Genomic DNA, 14,468 nt, shown 5'->3' with positions numbered 1-14,468 from the left:
TCAGGGGGAAATGCAACGGGGGAACACAGCCGGAGAGTTTTGCTAGAGGAGAGGTGTGTGCCCAAGCCTGGCACAGCGCTCCCTCTCAGACACCCACATGCATTGCCCACACCTTTAACCTCGGGTCTGCAGGGGAAAACACGAAGTGGCTCCATGCTGACTACAGCAGTTTGAGATTTTTCTTTAACTTAAGCTCTACCAAGAGGTACTTAATTTAAAGCAGACATTTCCCAGGTACAGTTTGAGGATCCCATGCCTGAAGTGAGACCTGTGTGAGTGCATGCAAACTGGGAACTGAACAGTGATGCACAGATGTGCGCCTAGAAAAAAAGAAGTATCAAACGTAGATTTCCTTCGGAAAGCATGACTGTTGCAAGTAAAACATATGTGAAAACTAAGGACAATAGAAGTTCATAAACTAGTCTCAAGTCAAACAAAAAGCAATTGGATTTTGCATATCTATAACTGTGCACTCTTTTTTTCCCCATAGTAAGCATATGGTTGCATTCAACTTGGGACATTTTTGTCCTAGCTATGTCACAGATTTCAGGAATGGCTTTGCATAAGTCACTTGGCCTTTGTTCAGTTTGAATGCTGCAGAAGAAGCTAGCCTACTGCATTTATTTTTCTCTTTTTGCAGCAGGGAAATACAATACTCAGACTAGCATAATAATTTATGTATCAAGCAGATGTGAAAAAGACAAGATCACAACCTTTACATCCAAATCTTGTTCCACTAATACTACCAACATCCCATCTAACATACTTGCTTCAGTACAGTGATACATTTGTTTGCAATGATTGTTACACTGCTTTTGATTAATAATTAAAGAAAGATGCCTAACCCAGGAGGAAATCTTAGGGAATGACAGAAACATCCATTTATGATGGCAAGGAGGTAAAGTAGTACAGCAGTCCCAAGAGATCAGCCACAGCTCAGATGTTACCTCCAATACATGCTGATGCCATCCTGCACTGTCAAATAAAACTGAACAGCACAATAGAGATATGTGACCAAAACTGTCAGCACCGATAGGTATTGCAGAAATTGTATTAGGAAAATGGATGTACTAAGATTCAATTTTTGGATTGTATAAAGGTTTAATTTGGCGACCTTGTAGGTCTCCTGGTGGAAGAAGGGAGAGATCCCACAGTATTTAAAGAAAAATAAAAGAATAATACATTTTCTGGCAATGCATATTTATCCCTTTATTTGCAAACCAGCTGACTGAAGATAAAAAGTAGCCTGTACAACACGATCCCTCTTTGTTTCAGTTATCCCTTCTTCTTGCACATAATGACCAGAATCACTGCTTGTGATTCCTCTGCACTCGTGAGGGGGGAGGAAAGGGAAACGCTCATTTACAATTTTATGATAATGACATAATGCCAATAAATCTGTGGGTACCGATGCATTTCCCTGCACAAAGACATCAAAAAAACTTGACAACTAAGTCCACAGGTGAAATGGATGCACATTTAATTGCTACTTATTATTACTTTGGACCTTTAAGCATACTTGCGCTTCACTTGGATCACATCTACAGGGTCTTCTGAAGATCTTCCTACTGAGGCTATAGGTAGACAGTTTTATCTGCATAAAGACTAAGGTTACCACCCGCTACTTCTCAGGAACAACGCACGTCCTCCAGTTGCTCATCACTGCCTTCCTGCCTTTTCCCTTTATTGTAGGCGGCCGCCCCCGCAGTCTACTAACAGAAAAGTTTGCAATAGAAAATTCTCTAATTCATTTCGATCTTTGGGGTTAATGTAAACTTAGTCTGGGCTAGCGCTCCCACCTCAGCCTGCAGTGCATGACGGGTTTCAGTCCCCCCAGGAGGGAGTGGGGCAGCGAGGGAGGGGGCATTTGAGAGGGAGAGGGGATTGTATTCGCAATCCTGGATCCAGTCGGTCCACAGCCTTCAAGGGCACTGATGTCTCAGCAAATAAAACTTTAAACCTTTCTAAACACATTCATCATACAGGTAGGCTGCATTTTCCAATTTGGTGTGATATATGAACCTAGGATTAATCAGCATGCATTGGAAAAAAAAAAATCAAACACATCAAAATTATTTCAACCACCTGCACAGTATCTCTTGATTGTCAAAATACATCTCCTGGCTGACAAATGGTAACAAGATTTCACATTAGAAAAAATGTGCTGTAGATGGACTTAAATTGTACTGTCCGTTATGTACTGCTGTCGCCTTTTTTCACAAGACCACTTAAGCAACAAAGTGATAATACAGTGTAGAAGAACCAAATTTATCACACTTCACCACAGCGTTCTACACTAATGTGCGGCATAACAATACGGCAAGCTCAAGTGCAGCTTCCTTCTGAGGGATCTTTTAATACTTTCACTGTACTACTTCTCGTGCAGGTTTTGTCAACGACTTTCAGAGAGAAAAAGATGCTCCCTCTTCCCCTCCCGTTCCATGGACACTTGCACAAGCACAAATGGCAGCATAGCAAATGCACCGGGGAATTAAAAGTCAACACAGGGCTCTCTGCTAGTTCATACATTGTTTTCAACAAGACTGCAGAGGTGAATCTGAAGGTAGCTTTTGGCTTTGGAATCAGAATTTAGGTTATTTATGTATTTGCAATGATAGTGATGGAAGACCCAGAGGACGGCTGCTCATTCCCCTTGACTACAGTCTGTTAGCTCCAAACATAGCAAACAGCCAGCAGACACACTTTGCCCTCTACAGCAAGCACGGGTAACACCGGTGTGCGCAGACCTTTTGAGAAGGAAAGTATAGTTTGGAAGTAGCCTTTGAAATAGATATCATACAGACTGTGTGTCACGATACTGAGCCCTCATTGACTTCCGAAGTTATTGCAGTTTACAGCTATGCAGTGTCACAGATTCATTCCCTTCGAGTCTGCTAAACACATTATTACAGGGTAAACTTACAATGCAGTAGCTTCAACTCGCAGTACATTTGTGAAGAGCTGCTACTGCTGTATGCTTAATAACAATCATCACGGCTGGCTATAATTACCTGTATAGACCAAGGAGAAAGCTGTCAGCGATGAACTAGGAAAGATACATAAAATAAAACTCATGGCAGCAGTAAATACCCCATTCTGGTGTTACGCAGAATGGCTAAACAAAAGGCTTGTCAGCTTTTAGTCATGTTTCATTTATTTGCTTTTAAAAGTACTATGAAATTATTTGTAAAATTGCTACAAATGAAAGGACGAGACTCCATATATGATTTTTAGCCTAGGAATATGGTTTTGCAAAATGTCATTAAAAACAAACTACAGGAATGTAGCCGTCCTGGGATCCCTTCTGTTTAGTGATGTTGGCTAAGTTGTGTTTCTGAGTGGAAAAACACAAGCCCTTTTGGAACAATGTGGTTTAGGAGGAGGTGGAATAGAGGTCAAATTTAAACAAGAAAGAATAAAAAAGCATTAAGAATGCAATTCTGTATTTAAAAGCTTTTGCTTTCCAGTGCAGTTTGCAATTCTGTATGTTTCCTTGATTTTTAATATCTTTATAATCAACAAATTATTAAAACTGGCTACTGTGTAATGCATGTCCTGTTCTCATAACATTTTTATATAAAATCTGCACTTATTTATATTAACAGTGTTGAGTTCATATGACAGAACCTGCCTGGCACTTTACAATTCTTTATTGGCTCCTTGGTTATTAATATTTTCATATTCATGGATATTTTCAACCTTTTACAGAATTATGACATTAATAGAGAACTAGATATAAAGTCTATAAATGTAATACTTAAGTTCTGACTTATAATGGGTAAACCCAAAGCATTTGAAAGTCATTCTTACGTGTCTCAATTTTTCTAGCCAACTGCAGCCTATTTATTTAAGTTTATGCAACCTCCCAGGACCCTGACAATGACTAAGCACAATAGGGACAGTTAAGAAGGGCGTAGGTAGAAAATTAACTCTGATTTTGCTTATTTTTGTTGGTTTAAGGCAGAACCTTCACCTTATTTTAATGCTTTCTTATTCCCTACCTCACAATTCAGATAGAATGAAGATATAATAATGTGATAATCAAGTGCCTTCACAGAGCCCACAGTGCATTACAACTCCAACATGCAGAATGCAAACATCTGCTGGCATCATTAAACCATTTCTATACTCTACATACCAAGACTTGACCCTGTGACCATTTCTACCATTAGATTTGAATGACCTCAGCAAAAGAGCTGAAAGGCCAGAGTATTAATTCACAGAACCACAAGCTCAATTTAAGATTTAATTTGAGATAACTAAGAGCAACTGAAAGTGTATTCTAACTTATAAGTGCAGAATAAAAGATCTTACCCTGTTTTTCAAGTTAAATATAAATTCAATTATTTTTAACAGATTTATTCACAACTTTACAAACAAGGCCAGGGTTCTTTTAGCATAGCTCCAGCTTAATATCTGGCAATATGATGCTTCTGTTTAGCAATTTTTTTTCTAATTTATGAATGTCTTTCCTACAGGGATTTTTCTGCATTCTGATTATATCCCTAAGGGGAAAAATGCTTCATTTATGAGCTATTCCCACCCTACAGCTTTGAAATGCTCACTTTTATTCTAACTTAAATTAGCTAAAAGCCTGTTTGTTCAATCATGATGGTTTTACATCTAAAATCTTAACATGACAATTAAAATATCTGAAAAGTCTACTATACAGTGCATAACAAAATCTACAGTGTTGAAGATCTTTCTTCATCTGGATGTTTGGTACGTTTTACAGTGCAGGTTGTATAGACATATTATGCAGATACACATGCACACACTTTATGCATATTACATGTCCACAAAACTTTACAACTGACAGAAACACAGAGAGGCAGTCTAAATGCAGAGCTGTGTGCCTGGACCGGTCAGGGTACCTTCATGTCACCTGCTCTCTGACCCCGACACATCTCCTGAAGATTCATCCTGATATCCTAATCCTTAATCTGTTCCATTGATCCACTTTTTTCAGGTTTAAATTACCCTGCTTGTTACATCAGGTCTCTCTTGTGTTGGGAAATCGTGGTGCTGAGATTACACATGAATCGTTTCACTGGCCTGGGTGCAGGATAAGCACATTAGTCATGACTGCTGAAGTCATGGGTGACACTACGGTGCTCATTCCAATCGTGACAGAGCACTGCTCTGGGGAGAAGGCAAGGGACGCAGGCAGGCACGCAATAACGCAACCCTTCCCATCGAAGAGATCGCTACCATGTTCGTAGGACAGACACAAATACCTTCCACCAGCAAACTCGGTTCAGCTGAGGAGCTCTGGCTGGACTTTGCCCCTGCAGAACAGTGCAAGACAAAGATTTCACCCTTCACTGCTTTGCCACCTGCATGTCATTCCCGAGTTCGCTACAGAAAAATGCTGTATAAACTCTCGGATCACATCTTTACTTATTTCATAACTAAAAGTAGCCACAGAAATGATATAGCTATGTCTACACTGCCCTCAAAGTCAATTTTATACCGTATTTTAAAATGACTGTTCTTAAGCCAAGCATTTTGTGGATGAGCAACTGTACAGCCTCGTGAGCCTTGCTTATGCCTGAATTTAGTTTAGGACACAACCGAATATAATGCAATGTACCTTAGGAAATTTGAAATCACCTATGGAAAATCAGGCATTGTGCTGGAGTGAGAGGGTATCACAAAATTACAATGACTTCTTAGTTCTGTGTGAAAATGTTTTCTAAATGATTAGGACACAATACACATGCAGTAAACTGACTAAAAAAGCACAGCCGAAATCAGAGCTCCCTAGTGTTGCCAAGGTGAGTATAACATCAGTCAGTTTAACGCAGAAATACCGCACAGATTTTTCAAACAAAGAGCATCCCCTTGTATGAACACCATAATCAAGATGTAAGTGGTCAGGCACACTGCTTGCTTACCTGAGGGGAAAAGAAACACAGGTATGCAGATCCATTTAGCACAATATCATATGTAGCATATCCTACTTGTTCTTTTTCCCTGCCTTCTCCCTTACACCCCTCCCTGTTTTGGAAGAAAAACATTTATCACTTTGCTCCTAGGTGCAAAAAGTGACTATGGCTAGGTAGGGCAGGTTAAAATTTTCTTTGACTCCTCAGCACATTTGTCATGCAGGCTGTCTGCCTGCCGAGGAAACCTTTTCACCTCGGGCTTATTGTGAAGACATACCCCATGAGAAAGGAATAAGGTGAAAAATGGTGATGTCACTAGGTTGTTGCAAGGTTAGCACACCCTTAAATGGAGTAATGGTAAACGAAGCAGCTGCTCGGCTCCCTCCATACATGACATTCATTCTCCCATCCTATAAAAGTGCAGGACTCAGTGAGGACTGAGCACGAACTACTTGTTGACATAATTAGTGCTGGCTCAAGGGCTCTTTTTAATAGCCAAGTTGGCTGTATTTTGCAAGCTTTCATTGGCAAAATTCATGTAAAGTTCAGCCAAGTTCTGTATCTATTTTGTTTTGTGTCTTATGCGTTTCCCAACTTGGAAAAAAGAGCCAAAATATTCTGGTAGCTTTTCAGTTTTGTGGTAGTTGGTATTTTAAGATTATATTAGCTTTTAAAATATACAAACATTTTTGGGAAGTGTAACACACTAGAAGGGGATAGAGATTATAAACACAACAAAAAATACAGGAATAAGATTAATTAATGGGTCTTGGCTTGTTAATAACTCAATAGCAGACTTTCTGCATATAGCACAAGGCTTTGAATCTGTTGTCCCTTGAGTTTTCCTCTATCCAGACAGAGAAGAAATTATCTCAAACAAAAGCGAAGAATCTATACAAACCATTTTTCCATCATTTCTTTTCTTCCTTAGTTTCATTAAATGTTGAGTAAATTGTAACCAATTTGACTTTTGCAGTTTCATATAATTGTGTTTGGATTGTGGAACAATGAACGTTTATTTGCCTTCTGTGCAAAGTTTGTTCTAGTTTGCCAGAATTCGTCAGTCCAGAACTTTAAGTTGCTCGTAGAAAATAATTTATGCGAGAAGGGTTTTTTCCCCCCATTTCTTCACATTACTTCAAGTCTGCTCTACTTTGCAAACAGTTCCTAAATGTCTTGGTAAGCAAAATTAGATAATGTAGTTTCATACTGCAATTTTAATTTAAAGGAAAGGAAATCAGTTAGCTGTGCAATTACACTAACTGTAATGCACATTCTGTTACATTGCTTGGTGGCAATAATCCACCCTTGGGTCACATTCAATTGTTTCACTTTTATCAGTGACATAATGGGGTGTCCTATTCCATACAGTAGTTCATAATGGTTTTACTAAAACACGCTTACAACTGTTGCAAATATTAACACATTCCATGCAGCAGAGAAAAGACCAGTTTTTAATCATAGATTTTCCTTCTTTTATATTTTCAAATACATATGCATTTTCATGCTGCATACAAGACACAAACCAAAACAAACCCAGAAAAACCTTCAAGGTGAAAATCTTTCTACAGCTCCCACTTTTCTGTTGTTATTTTGAAAATGGCAACGTTAATGACTTTCTTTGTAAGATCTCATTTTCTGCTTTCTTATCCCTGCCACATATCTGCCCCCAAATGCCGCTGAAAAGAAGCCTTCTCACTGACTGAAATGAACACCGTCTCAAGCACACGACATACTGAAACACTGCACAGTTAAAGCAAACCAGCAGAAAAAAACACTTTATATAGAGACAGGAAGCTTTGTATACTTTAAGGCAAAACATACTTGTATTAAATATGTATTTGCCTATGCAAAATATTGTATATATGTATATAATTATGTATATATTTTCAGGATTTGCATGAGAAAAGACCAGATTTCACTGTTATGTCAATATTAAGCTCTCCTGTAAAGATGTGTGCTTCAGCATCTTCCTTGTGATTAGTAACAGGCAAATACATTACAAGTGTTTTTCTGTTTGATGACCAAAACTATTTTGAAAATAGTCATTTTGATACTGCATTTAACCAGTTTGTCTCATGATTTCTGTATTGGCTTTGTCTAATACATTGCAACTGTGAAAATTAAGCAGATGCAGAACTCACGCTGTTGTTACGAAACCCTAGGAAATGATGGCATGTTTTGTGTTTCGCATGCCATCAGTAACACCAAAACACTGACTTCTCAGTTAGAAACAACCCATTATTTTCATAAAGGACTGTAGATTTTCCTCCCCCACCAAGAATATTATGCACTGACCAAATATAACATACATTCATACTGTCTGATAAGAGAATCACCCAATAAAAATTATACGATAACATTAATGCAGTCATTAACAGCAGACCTTTCCTCTACTGAGACAACATAACTAAGCATATGGCATATCTCAGGAAGAATAGCAAATAGTCACATTCTTGAGATAGCATGCAATTTTCTGGCTTGTTTAATAAACTCTGAACTACATTTCAGGCAGGAGAAGACAAATGTCCAAGAGAAGAATGTGTGGCTTCATTTTCACAGAAATTTCTTTCTAAGTAACAAGAAAAAAAAAGATAAAATAAAATTAAATTAGAAGTTGTTAAATAGAATCAACACCACTTGCTTGAGATGAACACTGCCCATCCCAGAAAGCAGCCCTTGGAAGTCCTGTTTAAACTCAGTGATGTACAGGTCACGGAGACCGCACAGATTCCAGCAGGAGGTATATCATACAGGTTTTTGCTTGTATCCCACAAGACTTCTGTGGTGTCGCATTTGGTGTTCCCTATCAAGAAAAGTAGGATATGAAAAAAAATCCTCCTGAGAGGTAAAGGCTGCTTTTGTTTTCCCAAGACAATTTAGAAACTCTTGGTGCAGTCTTCTGGGATTCTCACAGCTTTGTGTACACTAACTGTTATGATGCCAATACAAATTATAAGTTTTCATGGTTCGCTTTGCTCTATTTCTTATATGACTCTGTGCCATAGTGAAACTCTGCTCCCTTCCTGCAACTAACAAGCCAATCACCCTAACTTGTAACTGTCCATCAAACATCTGCAAAAAAGCACAGCTGGCTCTAATACAGCCACCACAACCTGCAGGGAAACTGGGACCTGCCAGACAACTTGGCAATCTAAGGAGGACTTGTAGAGAAACGTGAAAGAATAATGTGGGTGGGTCCTGGTAAATTCACATAAATGCTTATTTTTATTTAAAATAGTTTGGGGTGACCAATGTGGTAAATCTCAGTCTTGAGAAACTAGACCATCTGCCTGTTCAACAGCAGTGCCACTTGAAAGACTGAGTTACAGATTAATTAGCTGCACTTCATTCAAAGTGGATTACAACAAATAAATACTTTTTTATACAAATTCAACTGAAGAACTAAATAAAACCTTTTACATTAATTGTTCACTAATTTTGCCTTATCTTATCTCTGCTGTGTTAAGTACTGCTGCATCCTTCAGATTATTGCTTTTAAAAATAAATCACAGAATAATTTTGCAGGGGCAAAATGGTACCAATGCTGATAAATGCCCGAGAGTAATATGATTCCTGCCATTATTAGAGGGTGTATGCACACTATCAGAAGTGCTTTCATGACAAGGAAGGTATTGAAATTCAAAAATGTTTAATAAAATGTAAACCTTATAATCTTCCAGGTATTTATCCTGCTGCTAATTACTTCCAGGGGGCCTGGCACACATATAGAAGAGCAATGGGTATCAGCAGGGAGCATTTGCTAACTCAAAAAGTTAGAAAGACTACTTTCCCTAGAGATAAATAGCTGTTAAATCTGTCAACTTAAACCTTAGTGTGTAACATCTAAAATAATCTCTATTCTCCTAACAGACAGCCTGTATGAGAATTAATGCAGTAGTAATCTGCTAGACAGCAACTGGCAAGAATTTAAGAGATTCAAGACCCCAACCTACTCATTTTGGGAGGTTGTTGCTAAAAATGACCGCTTCACAAATGAAGACATAATTTTCTCAGAATATCAGAACACTTTTAGCTAAAGCCTCAAGTGATGGAGCTTTGTCTCACTATAAATTTGCTGGGAAATGATTTGTGCAGATATATTTCTGTATGAATGCGTGCATCCAGCACTATACACACCTGCAGACACACTCCCAAAGGAGCCTGCTACTTCAAACACATTGTTCAGATTAGTGGCAGCTCACAGTGTTGCAGTGTTCAAGGTTATTAGTGCAAATGCGTATTCTTTAAATATAGTACTGAATTTCTTCCCAAAATAAGTATTTTTGCCTTGACCAAATATATCAAGCAATCCTTTTAAACTGTGAGCGCTAAGCCCAAAGCTGCTTGTATCAGTGATGACAGCAGGCGCAGCAGCAGGTTAGCATTCAGCTAACCCAGTCTTTTGGGTTAGGGAGCTCAGAGCAAGTGATGTACAGTTTGGGATGCACACACACGTGTACATACATGAAATAAGCAGTGCTTATGGGGTCCTAGCAAGTGCTGTTCCCCAAAGGTTGCACTTCGGACCTCTGCAGTATCTAATCTAGACAAATGACCTAGTCAAAAAAAAGCAACTGCAAACTAGCTGTGCTTGCTGACATTGCACAAGTAGCAGGGAGAGGGAAACGTGGAGGAGGCAAAAAAAAAAAAAAAAAGCAACAACAAAACCAAACCAAAACCAAACACAACAGCTAGGGTTTGGACCGCCTCCCTAACTTGGCTGACACGACACATGAAATTAATGTTGACACATGTAAAGTACTACACATTGGTTTGAAGTAAACAAGTACCAGATAAATCTGATTGATTTAGAGCAGAAGGAATTCAAAAAGGACCTTGGGATAATGGTAAACTCATCGTTTAAAAAAAAAAGATGAAGTGACAGGGAAAAACAGTGATAGCCAGCACATCTCTTCTATTTGACATGCATATACCCACAGTTGCCTAGAATGGGAATGCATGTTCAGTGAAGTTAGAACAGGATTATTTAGTTCTCTAGCAAAGCCCAGCCAGAATATTGTGTCACCACCTTATAAAATGATATTAATATAGCACTTGAAAAGGTATTAAGAAAAGCAGAGAAGCTGATTCACAGACTAAAAAGTGTGAGCTTATAGGACCTAAGTTCACATAGCTTAGAAAGATATTTAAACAGGAACTTGAAGCATATATATATATAATGGAAACCTTTAAAGTAAAAGAAGCCAGATGCACTTGCCTTTTTTAAGAAAATACATTAGGTACAATAATAAAAGCTAAAGAAAATAGATATTTAAAATAAATGGAGACACTCTGGCATAAAGAATATTGAGGAACAAAATACCCCTCCTTAGTCAAATGGAGTCTCATTTTACCACTTGTCAAGGACACAGAGGAAGGTACTTTCTAGTGACTGAATCTAGGTCACATGCTCTTTCATGCAAAAGGCAGAAGAAAAAATAAGATGGAAATAGTAATTAAGCAAAGCCCAGAAGTGTCCAGTTGTGCTGGGAGGAGCTCAGAAAGCTTCTGCACTTCGGGGAAGTTGCAGCTCTCTGTGCTTTGCATGGCTGATAAATGCAGGGGGAGAGAGAAGCCAGACATTTCTTTTCTTCCTCTCATTCTTAGCGCTATCTCCTTCTGGGACCAAAAGTCTTGATGGGAGTTTCCCGGGCACCGCCTTGCCTTCACCCAAGCTTATGGGATGCAATTCTGAAAGGTACCAAGACAGGCCCAGAAACTCTTCTCTCCACTTGCCTCCTCCATGCCAGCACTAGGTACAGCTATAATCTATCCCAAAGTGAGTCCCTATCTGCTAAAATAAAAGAGTGCAACCTTCAAGTGCTCGTTCATTTCTTTTAACCACCACTTTTCAACATTAAGGATTATTAACTTTAATGCCATTGGTGAGAAACTTTATTATGTTTTCAAGAAATTGCTTTAAATCAAAACTGCAGATAAGGCATTTTTCTCCCCTCAGAATTACATGGTTGTGTTGGCAACCAGCAGGAATCCATTTGAGCAATAGAATTACCACCTCCTGGAGGTGAAAAATGGGACAAAAGCAGGAGGAGTGTCTCTTCTTAAAAGTCAAGAGAAAAAGGGCAAAACAGGAAGGAATGGAAGCCCCGGGAATGGGAAAAACTAAACAATCTGCTGTTGACTTAAGCCTTAAGGGAAACTATCCTAACATGCAATAGCAGCAATCTTGCTGTACAGAGATGTTACAGCAAAGCTGCAGAAATCAGGGACTGAAAAAGTAAATCCCCCCTTTTCCATTCCAATCACAGTCCAAGTTCAATATCACTGAGAGATTGTGAGGTCTCGGTGAAATCAGCAGAGCCGGACCGTTCGACGTCAGTAAATTGACCCCATGTTTCAACGGCAAAGAGGCTGTAGCAGTTTTCATGAGCATGAATGTTCACACGCCTACAATGTTTCTCCTGAATAGGTTATAACTCTTTAAAGTGAAAAGATAAAAAATTAATAGAAATATCCCTGTCTGAAATTATGATACTTGCAAGAACTTTTTAGTGTCTGGAGTACAATACACAGTTGGCTTCTAAGTAAATATGAGCATGTGGAAAGTTAAAAAAAATATGTCATGCAGTCAAGGTTTATGAAGAAAAACAACCTCCTGATTCTAGGTCCCTTTTCCTCCCACAATTAACAAAAAGTTTATATAGGTGTGCAAGAGTCAGCAATACATGCACACTAACATTTGTATAAATGTTTTATCCTAATAACAAAAAAGCACTTTGTTTTTAAGTTGACATTTCATTTTAAAGATTTTGCAAAATAACTCTCTGCTGGCCTGATCTGCTATCCTATTAAAGCTTACAAAGACTTTTTATCAGAGTTATAAAGCCACTGAAAATAAAGACTCTTTAATGGACACTACATTAACTATGGTATTCTGAACATGGTGCAGTAGTATAGACCAGTAATATTTCTTCTTTGTGTAAATGTACAGCACGGTATAGGCAGTACGCATGGATAGTCACAAATCCCTAGCATTATGCCAAGATGACAGAGTACTTGTCTTTTTTTGTTCTTGTGCTGTAATTTATCTTAAAAAAAATGGACTCAGGTTTTCCTGCATACTACGAAAAGTGTCCAAGAGAATGTCATAATGGCATTACTCCTGCTAGAAAAGCTAATCTACTTTACACTGTCCTCCTTTATGAGGCACTGTCACTTCCCAGAAACGAAAGTATCCGCCTAACACTTGCTGAAAATAAGTTGTAAAGCACTGTCAGTTGCTCTGCAGAAAAATGCCAATTATATCACATGCTTTTCTTTCCTTAGCTTACAATATATGTAATGTTTGATGAAAACTGTGCCATGGCCTCATTTAGGCCCACATGATACAGATGTTATGCCGTTCTCGGTGGTGGAAAGAGACCATATATGCAGTAATAAGGATCCAGGAGAGCGGCCCTCTTGCAGCAACCAGGTACTTGCACTGAATGGTATCCACAGACAGTGCAGTACCGTAATTTTGCATAGCATACTATTTCCTCTTCAGTAATGTACAACACTGGCTGTCATTTTAATGCTAGAAGTATTTCAGCCTTTCGTATCATGACTTACCCAAGCTGCCTGACTTTCTTCTTAACTTTGTCTTAAATTCATTTTAACTGATGTCTTTATATTTCCCAAGCAAGATTTAAGGTATCTCAACAAACTTTTATACTGACTACATTTGAAAAAATAAACTTCATTAATTAAAAAGATTCAAATAGCAGATGGAAATTTCATAGCGTTAAAGTTCATGAAACAAAGACTCGCTCATACGCACACACCAGTATCTTTTCTATTTGTTCCCACCTATTTCTTTTCTAGACAGAAATTCTTTAATTCCCAACTTTGTGGCATCCCAGTGGCAAAGATGACTTCTTCACAGAATAAACACCCACTTGCTCTTGTTTTTTGTTCATTCCCATTTCTCAAAAAATAACATCTTAATACCAAACAGGTTCGTCAAGGCTAAAGGGGACTAAGTAATTTAGTTATAGGAAACACATTTTTACAGAACACACAAGAATATAGGGACTATATAGAAATTAATGTCTGGAATTCAATCATACTACGCCAGAGGACAGTAATGTCAGAGAACCTACCCTTACTGAAAAATGTATTGTTTGTCATCTTTGAATCTGAGCTGTTCTTTCAAGTGGGTTTTTCCACATGCCTAAATATAGAAGCTAAAGGACGTCACCAGATAAGAGGAATTTAGCAATACCTCTGGTAATTGGTGGTGTTAACTGACATGGTAAGCAGTTCTGAATAGCTTCTTTGGGGCCCTAAAAAAGGGTATTAAAAACCCAAAACTGTATTTTTTGTTATTTTTAGAATAGAGTTATAAACTACTGTGACATACCAAATTATTCTGTTGGCACAAAAGTTTCTTTTATGTTTCCCAGCCAACTAAGAGGCTCTTATATGGTACATTGAATGGAAAGAGGAGCAAGAGGTAAGGCAAAAAAATACTGGGGTAAAGGACATTGCAGACAACAGCTTCAATATGAACTGAAAGGAGATAAATAGTCATCGCTGAGGACAATAAGTGCTTTCAGTATCTCTCAAGATTTGAAT

At 38.3% G+C, this 14,468-nt stretch overlaps 1 protein-coding gene across 6 annotated transcripts in view; it reads right to left on the bottom strand.

The window, feature by feature from the left end:
- The window catches only part of WWOX (WW domain containing oxidoreductase), a 541,832-nt gene that overhangs the window by 203,052 nt on the left and 324,312 nt on the right, over positions 1-14,468 (bottom strand). Inside the window, exon 9 of one of the 6 annotated variants that reach the window (XM_072872394.1) lies at positions 8,374-8,460. The exons of the other annotated variants lie outside the window; for them this stretch is intronic. Coding sequence (XP_072728495.1) covers positions 8,389-8,460 — 72 coding nt within the window. The 3' untranslated portion in view covers positions 8,374-8,388. Of the gene's footprint in view, positions 1-8,373; positions 8,461-14,468 lie in introns of those variants that run through there. 6 annotated transcript variants of the gene reach the window in all.

The sequence above is a fragment of the Ciconia boyciana genome, chromosome 9, assembly GCF_034638445.1.
Source record: "Ciconia boyciana chromosome 9, ASM3463844v1, whole genome shotgun sequence".
NCBI classification, from domain to species: Eukaryota; Metazoa; Chordata; class Aves; order Ciconiiformes; family Ciconiidae; genus Ciconia; species Ciconia boyciana.
This window is presented reverse-complemented; position numbering and strand designations above follow the sequence as displayed.